Genomic DNA, 11818 nt, shown 5'->3' on the forward strand with positions numbered 1-11818 from the left:
ACAACAACAACAACAACAACAACAACAACAACAACAACAACAACAACAACAACAACAACAACAACAACAATTTTAAATTTTGGCACAAGGTCAGCAGTTTCGGAGGTGGGGGTTTAAATCAATTGCATCAACTCCAGTACTCAACTAGCTCTTATTTTATCAACCCTGAAAGGATGAAAGGCAAAGTGGATCCTAGCAGAATTTGAACTCAGAACGTGAAGATAGATGAAATAGCACTAAGCATTTTTCCCAGCATGCTAATGATTCTGCCAGTTTACCACATTTTCCTTAACAACAACAACTACAACAATAATAATGATTCTTTCTAATTTTGGCGCAAAGACAGGAATTTTGCAAGGGGGGACCAAGCTGATTCTATTGATCCTCAGTGCTCAACTGGTACATTATTTTATTGATCCTGGAGAGAGGAATGGTGAAATCGACCCTGTCAAAATTTGAGCTCAGAACATAACAAGTCAGAAAAAATATTGCTGGCATTTTATCTGACATGCTAGCAATTTTAGCTGACATGCTAATGATTCTGCCAGCTCACCACCTTTTAGCAATGATAATGATGATTTCTGGTTTTATCACAAGGCAAGCAATTTTGAGGGAAGAAGTCCAGTACTTTGATAGGTACTTTATTTTACTGACCCTGGTGGGATGAAGGGCAAAGTTGATCTCAGTGGGATATGAACTCTGAATGTAAAGGTCCAAAATATATACAAGGCATTTTGTTCAACACTAATAATTCTACTAATCCACAGAGAAAATGAATGCTTCCTTATCATAGTGAGATGGTTACCATAAAAAAATATGTTTATCTATAAAAAGCATATCATGAAATATGTATCGAGTATGGTCTCAGATCAGACTAAATCATGGTGTATCTCCTTTATTATAAAATTTTCAGTGACTATTTCTGCATCAATAACTTGATCCTTATGAAAATTTTAAAAAACATCCAATGTATAAGTACTGGATAGAGCTAAAATGATTGTATTTAGAACTAAGGCACTTAACACTCTATAACTCAACTTGTCCACATAGGAACATACTATATCTAAATAATACAGTGCACTACTAATCATTTAACATCATCTTCCATACTGGCATGGGTCAGATGGTTTGACAGGATCCAATGAGTGCAAGGACTGCATTGAGCTCCACTGTCTACTTTGGCATAGTTTCTATGACTGGACACCCTTCCTAATGCCAACCTTTGCAATGTGTACTGGGTGCATTTTTTGTGCTACCAACATAAGTGTAGTCACCCGTTCTTTAATCCCTCATCGTTTCACATAAAGGTGCCTCCCTCAAGGTTAAAGAACAGGAGAAGGGGCCAGAGTAAAACAGGTTTCTTGTTTATATCGTTACTTACATTTTAGCAGGGAGAGTGGGGGTGATTAGGGAAGAGATAAAAAAGTGGAGATGAAGTGTCTGGGTGGATTCTAAGGTATGATATGAATAGAAATGAGTGGGGACAGAAGAATCAGGAGTGTGGGCAAGAAGAGGTTGCAAGAATGTATGTAAGAACAGGACATGGGGAATGGGTGACATGTGTATGAATATAATGTATGAAGAACAGGTGTTGAGAGAAGGATGTAATGAATGATGGATAAGGAGTGGGGGTATCTAATGATGCATGGATGTGAAGAGCAGCAAAACAGTAATTCTGATATCATAACGATAATAATATCATTAACAATAATAAATCCAATGCAATAAAACAAACCAAAAAAATAAAGAAAATGTAACATACCTTTTCCTTTTGTAGTTTAGAATTGCCTGAGGGTAAAAGGAAACTGTCCACACAATGAAGTAAATCCATCCAACAATTATGTTGAGGATATATAAAGCATGGCTATGTTTGATATCCACTCGAACAAAAGCACCAGCAACACTAGAAATAAAAATATCCGTACATATATTATCATAAAATTGTTCAACATTGAAGTTACTGTGTATCAGACTACAACAGTCTTTCTTCTTTCCAGATATTCCCAAGCAGTTGACAACCATTTTGTCCATCAAAATAAGCTTCAGATCAGAATATGGTGGTATTTAGTGTGGAGATGCTGTTAATACACATCAATAACCTCATAATCTCCACATTGAAATTCCTCATTTCATTGGCAAGAAATCTCAGATGTTTGGAGCAAACTATGAGGGTTGACTAAAAAGTTCATAGGCTGATCAAGATACACCCATGGAATGTGACCAAATGAGGTTTATTTTTCAACATAGTCCTTGTGGTCCATAACTTTTTCATCAGTGCTGTAGTGCTTGGATCCCATTGGTGGAGAAGCTTTCATCGTGTTGGTCAACAAAAGGTCATCAACAGCAAATATGATGTTGTCATCACTGCAATACTGGTTCCCAACCAAGTATTCTTTCATAATGGGAAACAGATGATAGTCAGATGGAGCTAACTCAAGAGAATAGGGAGGGTGATCAACCAGTTCAAAGCCACAACCATGCACAGCAGCCACTGACATGAAGGACTTGTGTGCTGGAACATTGTCCTGATGAAACAAGATCCCTTTCATCAGTTTACTTTTAGAATACTTAATAATATCAGAAGTGTGCTGTTTATGTAAAGTTGAAATGTGCTGTTTATGTAAAGTTGAAATGTGCTGTTTATGTAAAGTTGAAATGTGCTGTTTATGTAAAGTTTTACTCCTATAATTTTTAGAATTATCATAGATTTTACCAAGAGTTAGATTTTTAGATATAGGTGTAAAGAACTTGGTAAACCATTACATTTTTATAATTAGTATTAGAATTGGATGTAGAATTATCATTAATCATAACCTGCATGTTATTTTGATTTTTATCAACTTAGTGAAGTATCATTGATCTATTATTTTATGCTTTTGTCTTAGTGGGTGAATTGCTCAAGTCTAGAACAAATGTAATTTTTTTCTTATGTCTGGCTCCACTTAGAGCCTTGCTATAGCAATCAACATGTTTAAAATGTGCCCCATTTTCTAGGTAATTTAGATATTCTATTAGAAACATTTTTAACTATCAGATTAATTATGGTTTTAGGATGATTAGAAGATCTATTTATGTAATTTAAATTCTCATCAAGTTTATGAAATGGGTAAAAAAAGACCAATATTTAAAGTATCATCAAGAAAGTTAGCTACTTAAAAGTTGTTCTTTATTGAGATTCCTACACCAAGTTCCTAAAAATATGTTCTTTCTTCTTCATTCTTTGTGTGCTTTTTGTGTGGTGTTTGTACTAGCGAGATCACCAAATAACTCACAAGAAAGACCTTTCAACAGAGTTGGAGTATAGTATTGAGAGGGGTGTCTTTATGCCAGTGTAGCAAACTCATAAGAGGCAGAGAGAGAACGTAAGTTCGTCTGCCCGAACATGAGAAATTATTGGTTAAAAATTACTGCCCATATACGAATTATGAACTTCGTTGAAGAAATCTTTCACAGGGTTACGGTTCTATGATTCGTGTATGAGTAGTTATAAAAACCCTGATTTTCGGCAAAATCTCCAGTGTTCGTTGGACAGCCACTCAAATCCACAACACTCACCCTTTTCAGTATAGGCTAATATATATGCCATGTTCAATACTCAAATCCGACAATATTGAATTGTCGTGAAACCTTATTAGTTAGAATGAGAAATTAGTTAATATAAATTTAAGTCGTAATTCTCTACGATGAAATGATTTGGTTTCTGAATTTCTATAAATGTAAAAAATATGTATATAATAAATTAATGTAGAAACTTAATTCCTTTTACTTCTCGTTTCTTTCAACTTGTTGAATTTATTTCTGTATATTAATGAAACTGTATTTTTTTATGTGTAACGGTCAAAAAAATATAATCTAAATGTTCAACATACATGTACGTAATGAACGCACGTTCAGCGTCTTGATATGATACATCATAACATTTACGCAGCCTAAACTAAGAGTTATGCTTAGTGATAAATACTTGTAATTAAGTTATAAGTAACGAGATTATTATTATAGCTTTTAATTAATAAACAATAATATTTCTTATAACTTGCGAATGAAAACATTGTAAATAAAGATATAGTATATCTCACACTCCAATGACCTGTTGTGATAACCAACACACATAAAACCAGTTATTGAGAAGCTAAAATATGCTAAAGAGACAGGAATGGGTATCATGCTATAGAGGAAACACATGGCTACTTTAGATGGAAAGAGAGGGAAGATGGTACTGATGATGTGTTAGGGCATACCCTCAAGGTACAAAATGGTGAATATAAGAGAGAAATAGGGAAAGAGGATCAAGAAGGGTAGGTGGGTAAGTTTACAAGAGTGTGACAGGAAAGTGACAGGTGATTAGAGATAAGGATAGAGGTAAATGCAGAGTATGAATGGGAAAAGTGAAGGAAACAGGAAAGTATCATGGAGGAGGTGTAAATGACTGTACAAATGAAAGGAGTGGGAGTGAGGAGTAACAGTATACATAAATTATCTCAAGGTACAAGCTACCAACTCAGTAAACTAAAAACATTAAAAAAAAAAAAAACCCCAATATATTTGACCATTTCATTTTGACATTATTCCTCAAATATTGTTGGTTAAATAAACACAATAATATCAATGAATTAAAATATGTTACATTTAGATTGGCCACCAGACACATTCATCTCAGTAAATTCAAGCTGTGGGTAAGTGATGCTCAATAAAACTTTCACCAGTTATCTATTAGTATTTTTCTTCTATGCTCCCTCCTGAATAAAGCAATCTACCATAATATGAAAGGAACAAAACATTGAGGCATGAGTGCGTAATTTTATTCACCTTATGCATACACACAGACTAATCAAACAGACACACATACATATACACACACTGACAAAGACACACACATAGCCATATATTTATCTTATCTATTAATGAATGGTTTGTTTCCATGTAGGCAAGTTGTGAAACCTGATTATTGATTTTAATATCCAATAATCAACACAAGATTATACATACATATACACACACAATCACATACACAAAATATCCACACATATGTGTGTCTCCATATATATATATATATATACCTGTTGATACCGCTTCAATTTTCAATAATGCCCTTATTCATCATCATCATCGTTTTACGTCCACTTTCCATGCTGGCATGGGTTGGACGGTTTGACTGAGGACTGGTGAGCCAGAGGCTGCTAGAGGCTCAATCTGATCTGGCAAAGTTTCTAAAGCTGGATGCCCTTCCTAACGCCAACCACTCCGAGTGTGTAGTGGGTGCTTTTACGTGCCACCGACACAAGTGCCAGTCAGGCGGCTCTGGCAACAACCACACTCAAAAGGTGATTTTACATGCTACTGCACGTGAGCCAGTCCAGCGGCACTGGCAACGACCACGCTCAAATATTGTTTTTCACATGCTACCAGCACTAGTGCCGGTAAAGCGACGCTGGCAATGATCACGCTCAAATGGTGCTTTTCACGCGTCAACAGCATGGGAACCAATCTGTGGACCTGGCAACAATCAGGCTCGGATGTACTTTTAACATTCCACTGGCATGAGTGCCAATCAGACAGTACTGTCATCAACCATGTCAGAGATTTTGACTTGTTTACACTTGCCTCAATAGGTCTTTGCAAGCAAAGTGCATTGTCCAATGAATGAGGGATACTCATAAGTGGGTCAGTTACACACCATGTGTGGATGTGCTTCTATTGTTCCACTGCTAACCCTCATCTTACTGACAGCATCCCTGCACATGGCTTGCATAGCTCTCACTAACCATTCTTCTATCCCTAGTTTCTTCATTGACCACCAGATAAGGGATTGGGGGACCCTGTCAAAGGCTTTCTCCATGTCAATGAAAGCCAGGTACAGAAGTTTATCTTAGGCTAGGTATTTCTCTTGTAGCTGTCTTACCAGAAATATAGCATCAGTGGTGCTTTTCTCTGGCACAAACCCAAACTGTGTCTCATCTAGACTGACTCTCTCCCTAATTAGTTGGGCTATGACCCTCTCCGTGACCTTCATTACCTGATCTAATAACTTGATACCTCTGTAATTATTTGTATGTAAAGCGTCACCTTTACCTTTGTAGCAGTTGACTATGGTGCTGCTACATCAATCATTGGTTATGACTCCTTCGTGCATCACCTGGTTAACTATATGTGTGACTAGGCTATAGCCGACACCGCCAGATATTTTGTGCATCTCTGCGGTGATTCCTGATGGTCGGGGGCTTTCCCTGTTTTCATACTCTTAATTGCTTTATCTACCAAGGTACTGGCAATTCGCATAGCTGGTCCCTCTGTTGGGTCGACATTCAGCAGACTTTCTTTCTCCCATTTATTCTCCTCCATGCTGGTCATCTTCTGGGCATACATTTAGCCCTGATCCTGAAGTCACTATCTACTAGTCTATGTTGTTTTCGTACATTCTTCACCTGGGAAGGTTTTGGCATTTATAAGCAGCTATCTTTCCTTTTTCCTGGCAAGGATGTAGTCAATTTGGCTAGTGTGTCTGCCAGAATGGTAGGTGACAAGGTGACTGGCAGGTTTCCTGAAGTTAGTATTGCAGACCATAAGATCATTTGCATCACAGAACTCCAGTAGCCTGGCTCCCTCTTCATTGCGAGAACCAAAACCATAGCCTCCATGTAAGTCCCCTGAATGTTGTCCAACATTTCCATTGAAGTCACCAGCTACAAAGAGAAGGTCCCTGTTATTTATCAATGAGGTAGTCTTCAAGAGGGTGTCATAAAATCAGTCTTTCTGTCCATCAGGTAGCCCCGGCTGAGGGGCATAGGTCAAAATAATGGTTGCTAACCCATGGTGAAGGACTAATCTAATCTTAAGTATTCTATCACATACTCTAACTACCTCGATTACTTTATCAACCCATTTCTCTGCAAGAAGTATACCCACACCCCTGACCTCATCAGTGTTCCCTGCCCAGAAAATCTTGTACCTGTGTTCTTTGCCTGTGAGGAACTGCCTCACTTTACTAACAGCATCCCTCTACAGGTTTTGCACGGCTCTCACCAACCACTTGTCTATCTCTAGTTTCCACATTGATCACCAGATAAGGAATTGGGGGATCCTGTCAAAGGCTTTCTCCAAGTCAACAAAAGCGAAGTACAGAGGTTTATCTTTGGCTAGGTATTTCTCCTGAAGTTACCTTACTAGAAATATAGCATCAGTGGTGCTTCTACCTGGCACAAAACCAAACTGCATCTCATCTAGGCTAACTCTCTCTGTAATTATTTGGGCTATGACCCTCTCTGAAACTTTCATCACCCCTATAGTTATTTCTATCTAAAGCAACACCTTTACCTTTCTAGCAGTTGAATATGGTGCTGCCACACCAGTCATTGGGTATGACTCCCTCATGAACTACCAGATTTATGATGTGGGTGACTAGATCATAATCCACACTGCCAGATAGTTTAAGCATCTCAGTAGTGATTCCTGATGGGCCAGGTGCTTTCCCTGTCTTCATTTCCTTAGTTGCTTTATCTACCAGGGTAATGTCAATTCCCGTAGCTAGTCTCTCAGTAGGGTCAACCTTTGGCAGAGTTTCCTCCTCCCATTCATTCTCCACTTTCAGCAGTCTTTCATAATGGCATCTCCAAGTCTCTTTCTTTGTGGAATCATTAAACACAAGTGCACCATCATCCACGCAAGACACATTTCTCTCCTATTACCTCATCATTTTCTCTCACACACTGTCTTGCGATCCAAAATACTTCAGTTTGTTGGTCCTCACATTGCTGAGCATTGGCAAACTTCTTTTCTGCTACTCCCTTGGCTATATATACCTGCCTCCTGGCTTTCATTCTGGCTATCTGATACAGTTCCCTGCTACCCAAACTCTTTCAGGCCTTCCTGGCCTGTTTCTTTGCTCTAATGGCCCTGTCTACAGTATTGTTCCACCACTGTGTTACCATAAGTCTGGAAGGGAGTTTGCACCAGCCACAGATTTGGTCTGTGGCACTCAGCAAGCTGTCATACAGGAATTCCCAGTTGCCCTCTATGTCACAACTCTGTAGTTCTTCCTCCCTATCATCAAATTTCTCAGTAAGGTTATCCCTGAATCTCTGACCATGTGAAGGGTTCTTAAACTTCCAAGTCCTTTTTTCCAGATTGTTCTGCTTCTTGGAATCCTTCTGGCCTTGAGGCTAAAGTCACTAATAATTAGTCTATGTTGGGTGGTGCATTCTTCACCAGGGAGGGTCTTTGTATTTAAGAGCAACCTTGCATCCTGCTGTCTGGTGAGAATGAAATCAATCTGGCTTGCAGAGTCACCTGATTGATAGGTTATCAGGTGGCTGGCTGGCTTCCTGAAATTGGTATTGCAGATCAATAGGTTATTTGTATCACAGAACACTAGGAACCTAGTTCCCTCTTCATTTCGGGAGCTAGTTCCATGACCCCCATATACACCATAGAAGAAACCAGGTTGCTGTCTGACATGCCCATTAAAATCTCCAGCCAATTTCAACTGCAGATTTTTTTCAACTAACATATAAAAGGTATGAATTTTCTATAAAAAATCATTCATGATAAATCCCTGAAAGGAAAGAAAGCACTAAATAAATAGTTCTTAACCAAATTCTAACCACCTCCCTTTTCATAATATATAAAATCTGTACATCACTTCAGAAAATCTACACACACATACTTGTATACACTTCTATGCATGTACTTACATGTGTGTGTGTGTGTGTGTGCATGGTCGTGTGTATGTGTGTGTGTGTGTGTGTGTGTGTGTGTGGCTACATTTCTGAAAAAGAATGCTGAAATCACTGTTGTTAACTTCCCATCAAAGATGTGTGAAATAAGTTATCCGTTTTTTGAAAAAGAAGTGAGAATTAGTGTCAGGAAGGGTAAGCATGGAAAACATACTAAAAGAAACAAAAATGAAAGGAAATATACACACACACACACACACATAATATATATGAGTTTAGAGGGATATATTATCTGGGCAGATACTGTGGTAGCTCTCAGTTATATTCCAGGTAACAGCTAACTGCATCGATTCGTATTTAACATCTATGACTACTAGGAGTTGTCACTTATGCTGTAAATTCCTCCAATGGGTAATTCTGTGTTCACTTCTCTGGATGGTAATATTATCTGGAGTGTATATTAGCAATAACTATAATAATATCGAATATGGAGGCTTGTTCATCCTCAAAATTTACTTTTTTTATTTTCCAAGTTCATACAACATATTTTTATGGTTATTACAATCTACACATTTCCACTGCACAGTGTATGGGCAGTTGCACATGCAACTGAGCATAATTTTCTGTGCAGCTTCATTCAGTGTCTGTCCACCAGCTAGTCTTGAAGCAAACTGAATACAGTTAGTTGTTTGTTGGTTAGGGTTCAAGGGGGAGTGAAAGGAGGTTGTTTTGAATGTGAAATCTGATGTGTTTGTAAGCTTACGTGGTTGACCTCGGTTTCACACCAGATGCTGACTGAATTCAGGATTCTATCTAATTAGGTTGAGGTTAATGTTACTGTTTTGGAAGGTTCTGCTGTGCATTGTAGTAGTTGGGTACTTAATAACCTTTCTTTCAAGTGCAGTTCTTGTAATGTGATGTAACTCCTGAGAGAATGATGTATTTGCATATAGGGGCCAGCTCACTAAATTTAAAAAAAGACTAGATAACCATTTAAATTCATTTGGGGATAGAAGATGAACAGCACAAGCCTAAGCAAACTCATCTGGTCCCTTAAGATAGGAACCATAGATATACAATGGAGTGGGAGATAATTAGTACAGCTAAACATTATCATACAAGAAGAGATAAATGTAAGTTATGTATAGAAGAAATATACTAAATTTTCACATTGAACCACAAGTTACTTAATAGAAGCTGGAACAGAGGTTGAGATGCTTGTATAAACATATGAAAACATTTAAGAAATTTAACAAATGTTCTAGATAACACACTATTCCACCCACAGCTGGACGGGATAGGAAGGATAGAAGCACATATCCCAAACTCCACAAATACATGACGTTGTCATAACCAACCTGGTATATATTCTACCTTCTACTACCCAGCACAAATACCATAGCCATGAAAATATGTGAATAACTAAAAACATTACATTACAAGGATTACACTTGAAAGTAAGGTTATTAAGTACCTAACTCTTGGACACTACATCTGATGCCTCTTATATCCAATTTTTTCTCCTCTGATATAGTTGTATCTCTTATGTGTCCATAGCTTGCACTGGGTGCATCTTATAGAGCTTCTCCTGACACCCTTTCTACCTATCAAGCAGGACCAGCTCTCTGAGGGTATCTGTGGTTTGTCTGTTTTCCTACTTGGCTAAATTAACTCTAAGGTCCTTTGAGTCCAGTCCGTTATAGCTTGGTGGACCATAATAAACAAGGAGGCTAAGAAGTGATCCCTTGTGGACACCTACTTGTACAATAAACTCCTTGCTATACTCATTGGTGACTCTCACCTTATTGATAGCAGCCCAGTACGTAGCTTGTACAGCTCTCACTAACCACTCATCTCTCCCTAGCTTCCGCATTGTCCACCAAATAAGGGAGCAGGGGACTCTGTCAAAGGCTCTCACCATGTCAACAAAAGCCAAGTACAAAGGTTTATTTTTGTTTAAGTATTTCACCTGCAATTACCTTACCAGGAAGATGGCATCAGTGGTGCTTCTCCCATGCACAAATCCAAATTGCATCTCATCTATGCTAACTCTCTTTCTAATTAATTGAGCTATGACCCTTTCTGTGACTTTCATCACCTGGCCCAGCAATTTGATGCTTCTATAATTATTTCTATCTACTGTCAATTCAGATAGCCAGCCTCTCTGTTGGGTCCACATTAGGCAGGCTCTCCTCCCATGCTCTCCTTCTCTACATTTAGCAACCTTTCATAGTGGCACTTTCAAGCCTCTTTTGCAGAATCATTAATTACAAGTGAGCCATCATCCATGTTAACACATTTTTGTCTTACCACATCATAATTTTCTCTGACACACTGTCTTGCAATCCAAAACACTTAAAGTCTCTGGTCTTCACATCGCAAAACATTGGCAAACTTCCTCCTTTCTGTTTCACCCCTGGTTAGGTATACCTGTCTTCTAGCCTCTCTCCTTAGCTACCTCATATAGTGCATACTCTACACTTTATAGAGTATGCACACTGACATTACACATCCATCGGAGCATACTAGCTTCATTCCTTGCAAGCTTACGCATGTCTTCAGCAGTCATGGCCCATGTTTCACTGCCATGTAGCATGGCTGTTCATACACATGCTTCATACAGTTTGCCTTTTACTCTGAGAAAGAGGCCCTTTGTCACCAGCAGAGGTAAGAGCTCTCTGGACTTTGCCCAGGTTATTCTTATTCTAGCAGCTACACTTTCAGAGCACCAACCCCCACTACTAACTTGGTCACCTAGGTAACGGAAGCTATCAACTACTTCTAGTTTTTCTCCCTGGAATGTGGCAGAAGTTGTTCTCTGCACATTTTCAGTTAACCTTCTTTTGATATTGCTGTACCTCTTATGTGTCCATAGCTTACACTGGGTACATCTTATAGAGTTTCTACCTACGCCTTTTCTACAGATCGAGCAGGACCATCTACCTGAAGGGGTTTGTGTTTTGTCTACCTTCCGACTTATTAGGACTTTGGATTTAGGTAGGTTGACTCTAAGGCCCTTTAATTCTAGTCCTTGCTTCCACACCTGAAACTTCTCCTCTAGTTCTGATAGTGACTCTGCAATTAGTGCAAGGTCATCAGCATAGAGAAGCTCCCATGGGCATCCTGTCTTGAATTCCTCTGTTATTGCC

At 38.5% G+C, this 11818-nt stretch overlaps 1 protein-coding gene across 1 annotated transcript in view; it reads right to left on the reverse strand.

Moving 5' to 3' along the window:
* Positions 1 to 11818, reverse strand: part of LOC106878734 (cystinosin) — a 56522-nt gene that overhangs the window by 36834 nt on the left and 7870 nt on the right. The window contains exon 3 of the mRNA XM_052969411.1: positions 1763 to 1903. Within this exon, the coding sequence (XP_052825371.1) occupies positions 1763 to 1903 (141 nt within the window). The remainder of the gene's footprint in view (positions 1 to 1762; positions 1904 to 11818) is intronic.

Source organism: Octopus bimaculoides, chromosome 7, assembly GCF_001194135.2.
Source record: "Octopus bimaculoides isolate UCB-OBI-ISO-001 chromosome 7, ASM119413v2, whole genome shotgun sequence".
Classification (NCBI taxonomy): Eukaryota; Metazoa; Mollusca; class Cephalopoda; order Octopoda; family Octopodidae; genus Octopus; species Octopus bimaculoides.